General features: G+C 43.2%; 1 protein-coding gene across 4 annotated transcripts in view; it reads right to left on the minus strand.

The window, feature by feature from the left end:
- Positions 1-4,825: 4,825 nt before the first annotated feature.
- The window catches only part of ZBTB44 (zinc finger and BTB domain containing 44), a 54,720-nt gene continuing 41,612 nt past the window's right edge, over positions 4,826-17,933 (minus strand). For 3 of the 4 annotated variants that reach the window (XM_075909637.1, XM_075909635.1, XM_075909636.1), the window contains 3 exons: positions 16,204-16,367; positions 12,998-13,298; positions 4,826-10,155 (listed from right to left, as the gene is read on the minus strand). In XM_075909637.1, the coding sequence (XP_075765752.1) occupies positions 9,873-10,155; positions 12,998-13,298; positions 16,204-16,367 (748 nt within the window). In that variant the 3' untranslated portion in view covers positions 4,826-9,872. The remainder of the gene's footprint in view (positions 10,156-12,997; positions 13,299-16,203; positions 16,368-17,933) is intronic. The other variant, XM_075909638.1, reaches the window with a different exon arrangement.

Raw genomic sequence — 17,933 nt, forward strand, 5'->3', positions numbered from 1 at the left:
AGGTGATCTCAGTCAAAGAGCACTGATCCCCTGTGAACTGTGTAAGAAATTACATCAGGATACTTTAAATCTCTTTGCTTAAGTCAGGCACTTGACTGGCTAGAGATGGCAAGTTGTCTCCCCTGTTAAGGCCAGACTTGTAGGGACAGTCTCAGTGCCATGATCAAGCCATTCATTTAAACGTGATGCCGAACCAACCACTGCAGTGTCCCGGTGCCTAGAGCACGCTAGTGAGGAAATGTTGTAGTTGGTACATTAACAAGCTGACAGCAGCAGGCCAGCACGACCCCTGTGCTCCCTTCCATCCTCAAAACAGGGCTCAAGTGGGTTTTAGGAAATGCAGAGGGGAGTGTTTCACCCTGAAGACCCGTTAGTGAGGTCCTTACATTTACATCACATCAAAGAGCTTTGCAAACCGCGGCAAGGCTTCGTTACCCAGGGAAACCCTGGCATGGGCGGGTGGGCGGACGAAGCGACTTAACTCAAGTCACAACGCAAATGGGTGGCAGAGAACACAGGCCTCATGAGTCCAAATCCCCAGGTTTAAATGCCTCAGGACTCGTCTCAGAGCTATTACCAAGCAGGGTCTTCTCAAATAGTAAATAGCGTAAAACCAAACACAACTGAGCAGATTAAAATCGAATAAGAGCATTTACAATGCACAGATACACTAAGTTCAATCGGTTTACCCTGCTTTCTCTTGAAGGGTGTCTGTGCACGCATCACAGGGCATAAAGGGTTACGCAAGGTGGGGGAAGAGGTTAACGGAGGCGGGATTGGAGAGCGATTCGGACTGATTGACTCAGTAAGTCACACACAATAGAACGTGTTACTGGTGACTGAGCTAACGAAACCCCTCTGGAGAGAGGAAAGCAAACTCAATTCAGTCTTGGTTCCCTATGGTACGTCTACACTGCAATTAACATGCACAGTTGCACATTGGGTTAAGACTCCTCTCCAGCTCCTAGCGCAGGGTTGCAGCCCAAGTAGGAACCTCTAACACCGCAGTTAAACCCCTCGTTAGCCCAAATCCAGCCAGGCTGACTTGAGTGCCACTCAGAAACCTGGGAACGTTTGCCAGATGGCAAAAGGCAAACAGTGGGGGAATGTTACACATATAGGCCATATCCTGAGTAGGCATAGCTCCACTGTAGGCAATGGACCTGGCTGATTTACACTTGGCTCTCATGTTAAAGAATTTTTTAAAGTATTTTTAACCAAGTAAACAAAATTGACATAGCATCAAACTATTAAATAACACCCCCCCCCCTTCAAACACAAACGTGTCACGGCTCTGAGAGCACGGTTCTCCCTTTAACATAAATGGTGTTTTTAAGGGCAGCTCCTTTTAGCTGACCGTTCCTCAAGCAGCTCTCATATACAGGACTTGTTTTAACTTTGGAAAAAGGTCAGCCTGAAAGGCTTGTATTTATTTTAAACATAAGCTCCCTGACGGGCTTCTCTTGTTGTTTGTCTTTTCCTTGAAATCTATTAATTTCAGCTCCATCATCTACGAGGTTACATAACAGTGTTTATCGGGATTGTCACGGCAGCCCTGAAACGGATCGCTATAGCGCTGATGTTACAGAAAGGCTTAACATAAAAAAAGAATTGTGGGAAAGACGAAGTCTGAACTTGGAGAGGATTTCCCCCCCCCTCTCTAAAGTTCTGTTGTCTATTCTGTAGCACTTCAGACCCTTCTTTCTGAAGGATTTTATTCTACACAGTTCACGTGTCTGGTTGTGTATAAATAGACATGAACGGTGTAGTGTCCATCCCTCTTTCCCACACCTCTGTTACATGCAGAGCATAGAGCCTTTGCCATTGCTGGTCTCTTGCTGCAGTTTTTGGGCTTGTCCCCACTACACAGTGGATTGATGCTGTAACGATCGATCCACTGGTGGCCGATTTATCGCGTCTGCTTAGACACAATAAATCGACCTCCAAGCACTCTCCTGTTGACTCTAGTACTTCACCATGATGAGACGAGTAAGGAGTTGACAGGAGAGCGGAAGCCACCAACCTTAGTGGATAGACAACACCATGGTAAGTTGGTCTAAGAACATCAACTTCAGCTATGTGAATAGCCAGGCCTTTCCTTCTTACCATGTAATTTTGATAGCTTTCTATTCTGCTTCTATTGAACACTGCCACGTTATGTTGGTCTATCTTATCGCCCCTTCTTCCGGGATTTACAGTCCAACATCTAACGTAGCTTCCACAAATCCATTTCAACACTGGAGTTCAAGTAGATCGCTCAGCGGAAAGGAAATGAAGGAAGCCACTAGCGTCGGTGGAAGCTCCAATTCAGCAAGGCCTACAAGCACAAGAGTGCCTCGCTGAACAAGAACAGATTGAAGCAGATGGTTTAATGCTTCAATGAACTTGAAGCCAGTAGCAGCGTTACCTATAGATTTCATTGTGTGCAGGATCAAGCTTCTAAAGATCATTTTATGCCAAAATGTGACAAGTTACACGTAGAAGATGGGATCACTCCGTGAGAAAAAGGTGTTTCTATATTGTGTCATTTTCATCAGAATTTTTTCAGAAAATTAGCAGCGATTTGACGATGAAACAAGACCTGCCGCCTCCTCCACCATCCATGCTCTGTTTCAGATGACATTTGTTCTCAGCTGGGAGGTTTTTCCCCTCTGAGGAATTACATCTGCCCAGACTTCCACTGTGTTCTGTGTCTACCATTCACGGCAGCAGAATCTCAGCCATCAGCCCTTGGATGTAGTTGTCCTATCTCCAAGAAGAAGGCACTATAGCTCCAGGCTCGAGTCATTAATACTGACTCAAGCACTGGGAATTGTATCCAACCTTGGTATAAGCCAGTCTGTGCCCACTGATTCTACACTGGCTCCTTCACAGGAGCCTGGCTGAAGAAAGGAACTTTTCTGTCTGTGAATCCATTTGTTCAAGAACTCCTCCGAAATGGTAAGGGCGAGGGCCACCAAATTGGGTGTGCAGCTTCCTCCCCTAACTTAAAGCAAGGACAGGGTTTGGTTGTGCCAGCAGAAGCGGAAGCCCCGGGAAAGGGACTGTTTCCCACGACATGCAAAGGGAGGGGCTGCTTTCAGAGGAATGACATCAGTGTGGCCACTGGGGGACAGCCATACCAGCTGGGAGTGGCCAGAAGGGCTGGCAAGTAGCCCTTGCCCCAAACCTTTACCCCCCTCCCAGCATCAGCGGGGGGATGGGAAGCGAACCGGACCTGGACAGCCTGGGGGAAGGGAGGAGGGAAGAGAACAGACCCCGGGTGGTCACAGGAGATGCTGGGGGGAGAGAACACACCCCTGGCACTCAGACTTGTGTCTCCCTCCCTCCCCCATCCCCAAGGCCCTGCCCTGAAGGACCTGGGCAACGTTGGGAAAGTCTGCTTGTGTTTTCTATTTATATGCACAGAGGCAGGTGCCAATGTGCACCAACAGAAACACAAAACCTAGCAGGGTGCTCTGCTAATCAGCTGGGCTGCTTTTACATTTCTCCTGAACAGCCGCACAAGTGCAAGACTCACAGCAGGGGTGGAGAACCTTTTCTTGGGCTGGTGGCCACTGACGCACAGAAAAATCAGTCAGGAGCCACGCACGAGAAAGGAACAAAACCCACCCAAACCCTCACTGCAGAGACACTCCTCACATTCCCCTCGCACACCGGAGCCTCGGGGCCCAGGCTGGCAGATTTTGTGCACTCCAGGACCGCAGTGGGATGGTGGTGGGGGCAGGAATGCCAGCACGGGCTTCCCAATGCTGAGGAATCCTGAGCCTCGGGAACCGGATCCAGGCAAGCCAGGGGTAAGTCCTAGGTTCCATTGGAGGCTTAGAGGGAACACTGTTCCTATCCTGAGGTTACAAATAAGTGGAGCCACAATGGGTAGGAATGGCGTCCCTAGCCTGTCAGGAGCTGGAAATGGATGAAAGGAGAAAGATCACGTGATGATTCCGTTTCTGTTCACTTCCTCTGGGGCACCTGGCATTGGCCACTGTCACCAGACAGGGTACCGGGCTGGATGGGCCTTTGGTCTGACCCAGTCTGGCCACTCTTATGTTCTCAACTCCTAGGTTAGCAAACCCAGGATCTGCTAACTTGAGTTTTACTAACTCTGGACTCACACTGTAGTCTAGAGACACTCTCAGAGAGTACAATTGCACAGGCAAGGCCTTATTATAGAAAAATTTGCACATCAAACTAAAAGTCCCCTTGCCTGCACATGCAAGTGACCCCTCTGAGTCCTCAGATCAATAAGGGGAACACACTACATTGGTCCTGCCTCATCTCAGTAGATGTTCACGCTGAGGCTCATATATTGGAATGCTGGCTTTCCATTCGTTACAGTTCATTCAGAATCACTGCTGCTTTCCAATTTCAGCCTGAATATCTTCTCAGTGATGTTCTAAGGTTCCTGTTTTCAGGGCAGTGTGACCAGAGGAGCGTCAAGGCCTCCATCTTAAATTATAAATCTGTCCAAAATATTTTTTACCAGAACCTTGATGTTCCTCAAACAAAGCAAATTATGATTCCAACAACATGCACCAGTCACAAGGCAAAGTTTTCAAAAGGGAAAGTAAGAGCATGAAATACTGAAAACCCAAGTGGTCCTAACCTCTCCCCTTGGATGCTCACCTTGTACTCTGGAATCTCACTGGCTTTTCCATTTTTCACACCCTATTGAACTACTACAGCCCAAAGTCAACACTAATAGAATATTAAAGGCTGAAATTCCTCTAAGTTACACCAGCTTACAGCAGAGCTGAATTTAGTCTGTCGTCTGTACGCTAAGGTGTACTTTGCTATGGTAAAGTAACGACACAAAGCAAATGTATACTCCATAAAACATTAATATTTTAATGAAAAAAATCTTAGCTTCGTGTTTCTATCCAAAGACACTCAAAACTAGTTTTTCCTCCTCCCCCCTTTAATTTTGATCTAGAAGGGGACCAATTTGGAGATTTTTTTGTGTGTATTTTAAAACTTTTTTTAAAGATTAAACAATCAGGCTAGCAAAAAAGTATCCAATACATACTTTTCTTATTATCAAACAAGCTAGTATTTCAGTACAATGTAACTATACAGAATATATACATTACACATGATCACAAAGCAAACACTACAGGCTCAGAACAGATTTGAAAAAACATGATATTCACATTGATTACAAGAACTCTAAAAATGATTGTAACGTTAAAACGGCACTTAGTTTACAAAAAAGTCACAAAAATATATATAGCCACCAAGAACTATGGTTCCTGAAAAATACTAATAGCCAGATAGTATTATATAAAATGTGAAGTGTATTTAAACATCGTTTACATTAAAAACAAAACCAAAAAAACATTTCTGGTAAGTCAATAAACATGCCAAGTAATCTAGCTGTGACCAGCGTCAACAAGAGAAGCTGTACTGTGTATGAGATGACGACTGGATATATGGCTGGTGACTGGAGACTGGCACAGTTAAAAGGGTTGCACTGTTACTAAAACACACAAAGAAGCCCAATGATAATTCAATTCACATTTTTTCCTTCAGCTTTACCCTCTCTCACTCAAGGGTTCCATCACTGGCCAGTGCTCAGAGTCAAGGCACTGAAACAGAGGGGCAAGGAAGCCACCGAGGACTTGCCTGCAGGCAGGACTATAGTTCATCTCAAAAGCATGCATCAGCGAAACAAAATGGTCAAAGTCTCCTTTGGGGACTTGATCAGCTGTCAGGAAGACTGGTTTCCACATGGGCTGTCAGCCCCAGAAACAGATTTTTTTTTTTTTAAGTGCAACCAGATCTGTGGGCAAGCCCTGTAGGATACTGAGTGAGTGTTTAGCACCCGGAGAGTTAAGAAAACCCCAGAGCTTTAACAACCTGTTGGTTTTTTTTTTTTTTTTTTAAGTTCACATTTTACGGTTTATTCCCTCTGAATATTTTGCACCAACTATGTTCTGCTGGTAACCTCTGATGTGGCTGAGGTCCAGTCCGCCCCCATTTTTGATGGTGTGACAGTACGTACTTCTGCCCACATTTAACTAGGAACAGAAGGTGCTCCCTTCATTTGTTTATTACCTATGCCAGCCAATCCATGCACTATGCACAAAGTCCCTCCCCCTCCAAATTGAATATAAAATGCTATAGCAGACGCCCTGAAAAGAGGTTGGCAAAATTCTCATGCTCTAAAGTCTTTGGACTGGAGGGGGAAACCAGCAACCAAGAAGTGACTGAAGCCCACATAGAAAAACGTAAAGTTGTATCTTAAAAACAATACCATTTTATCCCATAAGGGATCTAGGGACCATAGTTTTACAAAATATATTTTACTGCATTGGCAGCTATTACTTTTTTAAAAAGTTTAAGTTCACACCTTTCAGCCTCGTGAAAACCAGAACCATTTTCAAAGATCTAGTCAACTAAACTCTCAGTATGAGAGACTTGACCACAGTGCTTGCTAGCCTGACAACTGAACTCAAACTGCAGTGAGAAAAACAAACCAACAGGGACAACTATTTGAACCTGTGATAATAAAACTGCAGCAGAAAACTGCCACTGAAGTTGTACTGAAAGCTTACTCTCCTCAAGGTGAACGTGTCCCCGTTGACATCAATAGGAGCAGTGTGGGCATGCATCAAAAGGAAATTTTTACTTGGCCACATTGACCAGCGCACAGCTGAAGCAACTATTCTTCCTCTATCTCCCTGTGCGGCTGGGAAGAGCCTTGCTGACCCTCACCCCGTGTGGAGCCAGAGGTGGCTCTCTCCCCTCCACTTTGAAGCAATGTACCATTCCATCTGTACAGAAGGCAGACCCACATCCCTGAGTCCCGCTCACTCCCATATGGCAGAACCATCCACGTTCCGTGGTGGCAAGGGAGGATTTTCCGCTTAAATCTTCAGATTGCCCCTCTGTGCACTAGAAGGTTATGCAAAAGGAAAACACGTTCAAACCACCTGGAGAACACTTGTGAATTAACAGTTGCTGCACGGGGTGCTACTGCCTCACTAAACTGAATCCCCTCTATGTGAAAAATTCAAAACAAACTTACAATTTAGCAAAAATATAACAATTCCTAGTATCTATTTTAGAAAAAGCAATCCCAGAATCCAACTCCTCCGATATCTTTAAAAGAGGTTGTTTCAGGTTTAATCCCCAGTGTAGTCTAAGGCATGCTGCTTTCAGTTTATTTAGACATTTATCTCCTACATATCTAGCAACAGGGCTTGATGTAAAATTTTAGACTGTTTTAAATTTCTTCTGGGAGGGACATTAGTATTCCCAAGAACTGAGCACTTCCAGAAAGATAGGGAGAAAGGGATAGGGACAAGAGAAATGAAACAAGATGTGCATTTCATTTGGACTCAACTCTACGGAGAAGGGATACATATGTTAAGAGGAAACAATTACAAATACCAACCAAAGAACAGATCAGAGCTACAATACAGACCTTATAGCTACCAAGTTTTAATGTGTTCTCCACAGCATTTCAGATAGCAGCTAACTTTCTGACAATTTCAAATCTTCTAAAATCCAGTTATTCTAGGTATGTGTGTTCTGCATCTGCACCTCTCATGACCACTAAATAATGTGTTAGAACATATTTTGTCCAGGTTGAAAACCACCTTTTTTTTGGCAGAAGGAATAAGGCCATCCGTATGTGATGTGTTAATTCATTACACATTATTCTCAGTGGGACAGCTGTAAAGTCTGAGTTTGTGTGTCTACCTAAGGGCTTTTTAACTTACGACTGATTAAAAACAGTCATGTACAAGGAAGACTCATGCTTTTGTAATAGATAAAGAGGATCATGAATTAGTTTAGTACCAGATCCTACTTTTTTCTGAACTACTGGGAGGGGTGGTGGCAAGAGGATTATTTAACAGACATTGTCCGGTCACTGGATTTTAAGGACAGAAATCAGAAGTGGAAGAGGACCAGTCATCTGATCCAGTCCCTCCAATGGATACTGGACTCATAGAACAGTGCCTTGAATAAAAATTAGTTCTACTCCAAGCCCTTTATAAAAAAGAGAGACATATAAGATGAACTGTAGTTGAGAAATTTCCTGCAGATCTGAGAAAAAAACCCACCAAAAAACTTGTTTCAATAATTTGAAAAAAACTGGGAATCTTATTAATTTTTTAAATAAGCACAGGGTAAGGAAATCTTGTTTAAAGAAGCATTAGAAACGTGTAAGCATGTTACCACTGAAGCCTTTTAAAATATTACCAATGTGCCACAAGCTTTACAATGATTAGCTACATCAGCATATATTTCATAGTTCTACAGTAACATTAGAATTGCTGAAGTCATTGCCCACTCACTAATCACACTGTCTGAGCTCCTTACCTCCCCAATGTCTCTATTTTCCTCTTTCAATGAAATGTGTGCGTCAGAATGACCCATCTAGAAGGTATACGTTTTCTAAGCAGAACTAAAATGAAGGGCATCTGATACATGACCTAAGAATACTACCCGCAGGTAATACATAAGCTCTCAGCAGGTTGCAGGACACAGCCGTTTGTGTATCAGAGTTAATTTCAGCAGCAGCCAAAGAATTTAGACAGCCCCTAGTTTAAGCATTATTATAGCCCAAACTACCTGCAACAAAATGAGAATCACTGCTCTGAAAATCCCATACCTAAAATTTGCAGTCTTTTCTAAATCTGAAAAAAAATTACATTGAAAATCTTTCACTTTATTGCTTGCTTGAGCTGTGTACTTAGCTGGAGTAAGGACCTTTAATAAACTAACTTGGCAAAGGTTTAAAATGTGTTGGAACAAGAACAATTTATCATTGTTACATAGCGTTTTTATAAACAACCCCCTGTTGGGATAGAAACTTGGACTCTAAAAACAATAAATTGCTTGATTTGTCCAAAACAGACTAATAATAACAACCCCAGAAAGCATACGTGCATATGTATAAGCAAAAAAGTGTGCAATCACGCATAAAATAACTCATTTTTTCCCTTCTGTAAACTCCCTCTAGCCAGCTATTAGAGGTTAGTGATATGTGTGACAGGGGAAAGTGACTAGGACTGCAAGCAGTCTGGCCAAAGTTTTAGAATTTTAGTCTGGGACACATTTTCTTTTTTTCAAGGTGGTTTCCTTTACAGAGAGATGCTGTGATGACAGATTAGTCAGGCTTGCACGGATTTATACTTTCCTTGACTGTCTGCCTTGCTCCATATAAGCAAATCATGATAGCTTATTTGAAACTAGCAGTTTCTAAAAGGAGTGGAATATCAGAAATGAGAGGACCTGGCCTGGTGTCACTCAGTTTGTCAACAGGGATTCAGAAATTGCTGTAAAGAAACATTTTTTAAAAGGCAGCACTGTTAGCTTTCAGAAATGCTTACCATTTCCAAGAAAAGGGTTATAATAAGCAGTTTGGAAAACAGCAACGACAAAGATAGGACATGCCATACTTTAAGCAGAGGACTAAAGCATCTATTCAAAGTTAGTCAAAACTCTGCTCATTAATTGCTTGCAAGCATGCATCCTTATACTGGTGATTTTAAAATTGTCTTCTGATTCTCTCCCTTTACCAGCGGCTCTCCAGAAGCACTAGAAATTTAATGAGCTGTTCTAATTCTGGAAGAAGGAAGTTAAAGTGATTTCAGTCGATTGCTTCTTCTTTAGAAGTGCATTATAGCTTCCATGATGCTCTGACAGGACCGTATTGTGCATTCAGTCTGAAAACATTTTCACAGAATTCATGAGTCAGTCATGAAAAATAATGTAACATCTGTTGCAGTTTTCTGTTTAAAGTGTAGCTTACAAAGTAAAAAGGGAAAATCTCCCTCCTTTTGTTTTAAAAAATTAAATTAAAATGTACAGGACCAAACACAGGCACTTTCCAAAGAACAAAAATGAAACCAAACCATGAATTATTCAATAGTAATAGAGGACAGCTCTGATTTCGGGGGGTCATCACTGGTTGCCTCGGCACTGGCATTAGTCTTTGGCTGCTCCGGCATGTCATCCTCCTTCTCTGCCAACCCACCCAGAGACCCCAAGGGGAAAGTGCTTTCGCAATTCTGAGTCGAAGAGACCTGTGAAATAACAGGCATGTGGACAGAGGAGTTGCTTTCAAACCCATGCTCTCCTAGCTCATATTGCCCAAGGGTCTCTTCCTGCTCCTGGTTTAAGTAGTCCGGGACTAGGAAATCACTAGAAGAGGGGCAAAGAACAGAAGAGAATGTTAACTTTTCAAAGAATATCAGATACATCTATGTTAATTATTGCACTTCACAGGCAATAAAGAAACTACTTTCACAACACAGAGCTACAATCTTCACAATAATACACTTCACTCGCTATTACAACTCACTATTTATTTACATGTCTGGAAAAGCTATACCTGGGATATCATTTTTTCATGGTTTATGCATCCTGTATTCTTTCAGGGGTCACTTCATATCTGGGTTTGAGTTCTTTGAGGAGTGAAGGCTAGGACTTTTCAGGGTTCAAAAGAGCTAGAGAGATTCACGGAGGTTAGGTCCATCAATGGCTATTAGCAAGAATGGATAGGAATGGTGTCCCTAGCCTCTGTTTCTTTGGAAGTGGGAGACGGGAAGGATCACGTGAGAATTCCCTGTTGTGTTCCCTTCCTCTGGGCACCTGGCATTTGCCACTGTCAGCAGAAAGGACACTGGGCTAGATGAACCACTGGTCTAACCCAGTATGGCTGTTCTTATGGGAGTTGATGTTATGACCTCCTGGTGTGGAATGCCTGCATGTCAAAAAAAGGAGTGCTGAAACTTTTTTTTAAAAGTACAAACTGAATTTAGTGCAGGTAAATTTAGATCCATTCAACCTCTGAAGGGGGTGCAGGATCTACCAGAAATTCACACACAAGATTCCTCTCAGAGGGGAGTGGTTCAAAGTCAAAGGGAATTAAAAAGGATAAAGGAAGCAAAAGACACAGGGCTGAGACCTGGTGACAAAAGTATAACAACAAAGTGTACTAATGCAGGACCTTGTGCACACACCTTAAGATGACACCCACTGCTCCAACAAGTCAAGGTAAAGAAGTCTGACTGACAGCTTTCTATCCACAGAGCTGATGGACCTCAGGAAGCAGTAACAAAAGCCTTACCCCACATGACCCCATCAAGGGGCTTCAGCAATGACATAGGGTTATTTGAGATGACACGCTAATTCACTTTCAACTCCTCCTTGGTCTCTCCGCTACACTACTAAGAAAGATGCCAACTGGGATGCTTTTTGTGACAAGGACACATACCTTATGACAGTAAAACCTGCCTTAGAGACCACTTCTGAAGAGAAACCACCTGTCACGAGTGATGTCTTGCAGAGGCCACAGAACACCACCACTAGTTCATGTGAAATCTTTTAAAGTGAAACCATTCCTTACAGGAGACCACTTTTGCTCATGAGTGGTCGTTCTTGACAGGTTTCACTGTACTGAGGAGGAGACTGAATTTTATTTCCTCATGAGCCACCCAGTCTTGGCTCTTGTCACAATAACTAAATAGCTTACTCTCAGAAACAGGGACTGAACATGCTCAGAGGAAAGCGCTCTCAAACTCTACCAGTATTTCTTGATTTACTCACTTCGAGCATGATAAAGTCAGCTTTTTGGCAAATATTCAGCACCAGATAGATTCATAACTAAAACCAGTACATGCACTCTTTGGTCTTCCCATGTAGCCCATTCAAAAGGGAGCAGTTTCCTAGAACAACTATACGAGATTCAACGGCTCTTCTTTCTGTAGAGGAGGGTGCACTTTTTATCTGTACTTTCAAAACCAAATATGGCACAGTAAACTGATAAAAGGAGTGTGTTTTCATGTATTCAGCAACAAAGCAGCATGCTTAGCACAACAACCACATCATCTCTTGGTGTATTTGTGCTACCTCTGGCACAAGTGGTGCCCTCAAAGAACTGCACACAGCAAAAGGTACTGAACTTTGTACTTTTAAACTATATTTTTGGGGAAAACCAGCTGACAAGCAACCATTTCCTGATTTATATGTTCTTTTGGAATTCTCTATTCCAGTGATGCTGAACTAACCCCCAAACAAAATGTTGAAACCTTTCATAAGGCAGACAAATGTCATCTAAAACCACCTAACAGAACATTGCTGGGGAATTTTAGTTGCTATGATGCTAAAATAAACTTACAACAGGTTTACTTCATCCTTTTAAAAACAAACAGCCTACTTACATGTGCACATATGCATTATCGTGAGTGAAGGAACTTGTTTTATTTTTTAAAATGCAACTTGTTCTCCGTAGATTCAATATTTAATAAGAGTTTGTCTTCTCTAAAGTATCCCCCCCATTTACTTTTATTTGTTATTCTTTTCTTTAAAAAGCTCTTGTTTGTAACAATTTACCCTGTTACCAGTGTTGTAATATTATTGTGCTACTTTGTCTCCTTAAGATTCATACGTAGAACGAAGAGCTTTTAGTGAAATGTTTTTGTTTAAGCCAATTCTTAGCTACCTGATTAACAGGAAATGTGCAATGGGCCTGTGTGTTTAACAGGTTGGAAATCTTAATATTTGATCATTTACCAGTAAATAAACCTAAAAATGACAAAGAAGATGTGATCATCTTGATTAATGCAGTCTCATAATAAAATCTTTCCCTCAGTGAAAGGTAATTTTTAAAAACAGGTCATAAGCCTATCCCCCACCTAAACAGACTTTCAGATATAGCAATCACAATGTATAAAAACCCACAGGCAGTGGCATATAATGTTATTTTTAGCACTATTAACCTGCTTTTACATACTAACAGAAAAAGAAAGTAAGCTAGTCATAAAGAAGCAGTCTTTGCATATTACTGGATTCTTTAACACCTTATTATACAGTTTATACACTCTAAAAAGCAGATCAGAGATTACAGATAGTAGTACAAGAATGAACGTGACTGCAATTAGCTGGCAACCTGATGAGAGGAAGAGCAGGCTGCCCTGAAAGTAGGAAGAGATGATTTAGAAAAAGCAAGTTTCCCCTGTTAGGTTTTTGTTGTGCACCTCACCTGCTCTGGAAGTAGTTTGCTAGCTCTGACGCTTCATGGTTCAGACTCCTCAGGTGAACGATTAAATTTCCAGAGTTGGTGAACATGGCGCCACATGTTTTGCACTCGTAAATCCGAGGCTTGCGGATAATATGCCGGGAAACCCGCATGTGGTGTTTATATTCCCCGAAGGAAGTGAAAGTGGCACTACATATCTGGCACCGGAAACAGCGTTTACCTTCGTGCTTCAGGCGATGCATCTTTAGCGAGTAAGCTCGGGTGAACTTTTTCCCACAACGGTCACACTGAAATGGTTTAATGCCTGTGGGGAAAAAGAGGGGAAAATATTTATTTTGTGCGACTGGAGGTCACGTTTGGCAATTCCTGTTGAACAGGAGAACAGCAGCTGTGACCAGCCACAGTAGCCATCTTTGAAATGGCAGAAATGATTAGCATAAATCTGTTTTCTCTCGGATGACAAGGAAGATTTATAATGACCAGATCCTTGGACAAGGTGGATCCTTCTAGAGTTCTTCTTCATTAAATAATTTAAACCCGTGCTAAGGCTTCTGTGGGTTGCATACCAAGGCCAAGATACAGAGGCTATATGTACACTACAAGATTAGGTCAAATTTATTAGTCAATTTTTAGAACCCGATTTTGTAAAGTCGAAAGTGAACATCCCCTCTATGCCCAAGAGTCTGACATTGTGCATCCCCAGTAGGGTGACTGCCGTCGACTTTGACAGCGATGCACTGGAGGTGGCAGTTGCTGCACCCCCTTTGCAGTATGGGCTATGCTCCGAGTGCCTGAGGGACAAAAGCAATGCAGCAGATGGTGCTGGATACATGTTGTCAGTGTCCCGTAATACATTCATCTCCTACCCCTCCCGCTTGAAAGCAATGACAAACCATCTTTCCACGCCCTTTCCCCCCTAGTTATCTGTGCAGACACCACAGCAGGGCAGGCATGGACTCTGTTTGGCAGCAAAGTGTTGTGGCAGTCATAGCAAACATCTTGAGCAGCACATCCAGAGCCTAGCCAGGGCCCGCCGGAGTGATGAAGAATGTGAGGAAGCCATAAACAGACGCTTGTGTGAAGCACTTGAGTGAAGCAATTGCAGACTTTGGCAGCAGTCAACCCTCTTGACACAGTGGAATGCCGGTTCTGGTGCCATGAGACAAGCACAGACTAGTGGGACTGCCTAATTATAGCGCTATAGGACAATCAGCAGTGGCTGCAAAACCTGCTTCGCTTCCAGGGAGGAGACTTCCCTGCGGCAGAGGGTGGCTGCCTGGCTCCCAGGGACGAAGCTTCCCTTGGGAGGCAGCTTCTCTGCGACAGCAAAGCCTCCTCCCTGGGAGCCAGGCCGGCAGGCGCTGGCAGCCCCGCTCCTAGGGAGGCTCTGCTGTGCATTCTGCAGCACGTTGCGGACGAGAGTTTCAGTGGCTACACGGTAACCTATGTAAGTGAATTTTAGCATCCCTCAATGAGACCCGCTCTGACAGTTTGAGTGGCAATAGCTCTATGGAAGCTTGCCGTGCCAGACAGCAACCGGTCAGCTGGGAGTCATTTGGAGTTGGCCCATCTACAGTGGGGGCTGCTGTGATCCAGGTAGTCAAGGTGATCAATACTCGTCTGCTGTCAAGGGCAATGACTCAGGGAAACGTGCAGAACATAGTGGATGGCTTTGCTGCAGAGAGGTTCCTTAACTGCGGTAGGGCAAAGGTGACATGCACATCCCTATTTTGGCATTCAACCACCTTGCCAAAGAGGACAAACCACAAGGGGTACTTCTTGATGGTGTTGCAGGCCCTGGTGGATCACAAGGGCTATTTTACCAACATCAACGTGGGATGGTCAGAAAAGGTGCATGACATGCATATCTTTAGGTTTCTTCAGAAAGCTGCAAGATGGAACTCTCTTCCCAGACCAGAAAATTACCATCAGAGACATTGAAATGCTAATAGTGACCTTTGGAGATCCAGCCTATCCCATGCTCCCGTGGCTCATGCAGCCATACACAGGCAGCCTGGACTGCAATAAGGAACAAATTAACTACAGGCTGAACAAGCACAGAATGGCGGTAGAATGTGCTTTTAGATGTTTAAAGGGACGGTTCTGCAGTTTACTGACCAGGTTAGACCCCAGCGAAAGCCTACTGTGGGCTCCATAGTATCTCTGAAAGTAAGAGGGGAAAATATTACACCAGGATAGGTTGTCAAGACAGAGCACCCAGCCACTAATTATGAGCAGCCAGGAGAGCACAACACGGGACACTGCAAATCAGAGTGGCTTTGAGAAACATCTTTGTGAATGGCCAGACAGTGATATGACAAGTCATGAATGTTGCTCTTAATGAGGAGTCCCCTGCATTAAGCGAGCTTGCCTGTAAATCCTTTAAAACCCCTCCCCTCCATAACTCAAACACTAAAGATACTGGAGCCACGCAGCAAGCAGCTGCAGCAGATAGCTTCCGATCAGGGCCCAGCTGTGGGCTGTATAAATAAGGGCTCCATGAGAGAGGACTGGGGAGCAGGAGGGACCTTGCTGCTAGGGAAGCTAGTAGCTTCCTGATTTAGAGCAGGGCTGGGGAGCTCTGGCCAGGCAAGCCCCCAGGCTGAAGGACCTGAAGCAAGGCCTCAGGGTACTAGGGCTCTGGGGAGGCAGCCAGGATAGGCAGACGCAGCAGGTCCACACTGCTTTGCCAATGATGAGTGGCCATTTCAGACGGCAGTTTGCCCCTGTGGCAGGGACTAGATGAAGACTGGCAGTGGGTCACTGAGCAAGGTGGGCATAAGGAGATTAGGAGGACCACGGAATAAGGGCACTGTGGTAGGGCAGTACCTAGAGGTGGAGAATGTAGTAACTGTGGGTAAGACACCGGCCAAAAGGGGGCGCTCCAGGGCTGAAGGCGCTAATTCCTGGATGGCCAGGAGGAGGCACACTTGGTGAGTCCGCTGGGTTACACTATGTCTTCATCCATACAAAGTTTAAGTTTTCACCAACATAGCTAGACTGTATGTAAGGAAAACAGGTGTACACGTAGCGGTTAATCCCAAATTTTAGGAAATTCTTCCCCTCCCTGAAAAAGATTGGAGCAAAAAAGTCAATTTGCATACAGAGTTCATTCAAAACCATAGTTCTAGCACTAAAACACGGTGTACAATCAGCAGGCATTCAGATCCATGACCCATTTCTTCATGGAAACAATGAACTTTTCTTACCTGAGTGGATAAGCATATGCTGTTTTAAGTTCTGAATACGGGTGAATCGAACCCCACAGGTTGGACACTGAAAAGGTCTATCTGGGCCATTTGGGCTGGGTCGCTCTGTGCTGCTGGTAGAAGGGGCAATGTAGAGTTGGTAGGGATATTGAACATTGTCCAACCTGGAAAAAAAAACCCACCTAATTTACAAGCAGGCTAGCAACAAAATATTGAGGTGGCTTGTCCAAAGAATACCGGACCCGAAGCAAAGAAGGACACTAGGCTCTGACCTCCATTTCCTTGGACACTGTCACTGAACGCTAGTACGATGCGCTTCATTTTTCAGAGAATGTGTGTATATATGGAGTATGTGCATTCTTTCCAAAGTATACAATAAAGTACAACTGGCAAATGGAACAAGAATTTAGTAAGATGGGTGAGCAAATCCAATTTTTTATTTTTGTAGTTAGTGACATTTAAAGGAAACTGAAGCAGGACAGTTTTCATTTTCAGCGCAAGTCAGGTTCACTAATTAATCAGTAACATGATTTACAATTTCAAGCTTGCCCAGCAGGCAGCATGAAAGTACATTTTATTTGTTCATACTGGATGTTTGTGGGATCCAGTCTGGTGTGTGAGAGGATACATACTGGTATGTTTAAAAGTTTCCTCAACTTGGTAATAATTTTAAGGTCACTGAGGTAGCAGCTGAAGGAAACATTTTAGCTTTCAAAGAAATTAATTACCTGACTAAATACCCTCACCTATTTTCTAACTGCAAACTATCCAAGGGGACTACAGCATTGTAATTTGGTACTCTGGTGTGGTGTTTTCTTCACTGTGGATGGGACCAGATAGCCCTGCCTGTCACCTAAACACAAACATGAGACTGGCCATGCTGACAGAGGTAAGCGCCAGATAACTTATAAGGTGAATGAAACAGAACAGAATAATTACTGAATGATCGATCTTGTCATCCAATCAGATTTTTGGTAGTCAGACGTTTAGAATCATTGATGGACCCATCCTCCATGAACTTACCTAATTCTCTTCTGAACCTAGTTATACATTTTGTTTTCACTGCTTCTTCCCCTGGCAGTGAATTCTACAGACTGACTGTGTATGTAGTGTGAAGTCCTATTTCCTTAACTTAGTTTCAAACCTTTTGCCTATTAGTTTCTTTGAGTGATCCTGGTTCTTGTTTTACATGAAAGAATAAACACAAGTTCCCTATTCATTTTCTCCACAGCATTCATGATTTTATAGACTATCATACCCCCTTCCCCCTCCCTCACTTCTTTTCTTAGATGAACCAAATCTTTAAAATCTCCTCACATGTAAGCTGTTCAACTCCCAGTCATTTCAGTTGCCTTTCTCTGTACGCCTTTTCTAATTCCAATTATCTTTTTTTATATAAGAAAACCAGAACTGCAAACAGTATTCTAGGTGTGGGTGTACCATGGATTATATAGAGGCATCATGATATTTTCTGTCTTACTTTCCTAATGGTTCCTAATATTTTACACTGTTTTGACTGCCACTGTACATCGAGAGGATGTTTTCAGAACACTAGTCACAATGACTCCAAGAATTCTTGAATGTTAAAAGCTAATTAAAAATCTTATGTTATATATATATGAATGAATGAATGAATGAATGATAGGGATTATATGTTTTCTAATGGACACTACTTTGCATCTGACAAAGTGGGTTCCAGACTACAAAAGCTTATGCCCAAATAATTATTT

Source organism: Pelodiscus sinensis, chromosome 26 (assembly GCF_049634645.1).
Source record: "Pelodiscus sinensis isolate JC-2024 chromosome 26, ASM4963464v1, whole genome shotgun sequence".
Lineage (NCBI taxonomy): Eukaryota > Metazoa > Chordata > Testudines > Trionychidae > Pelodiscus > Pelodiscus sinensis.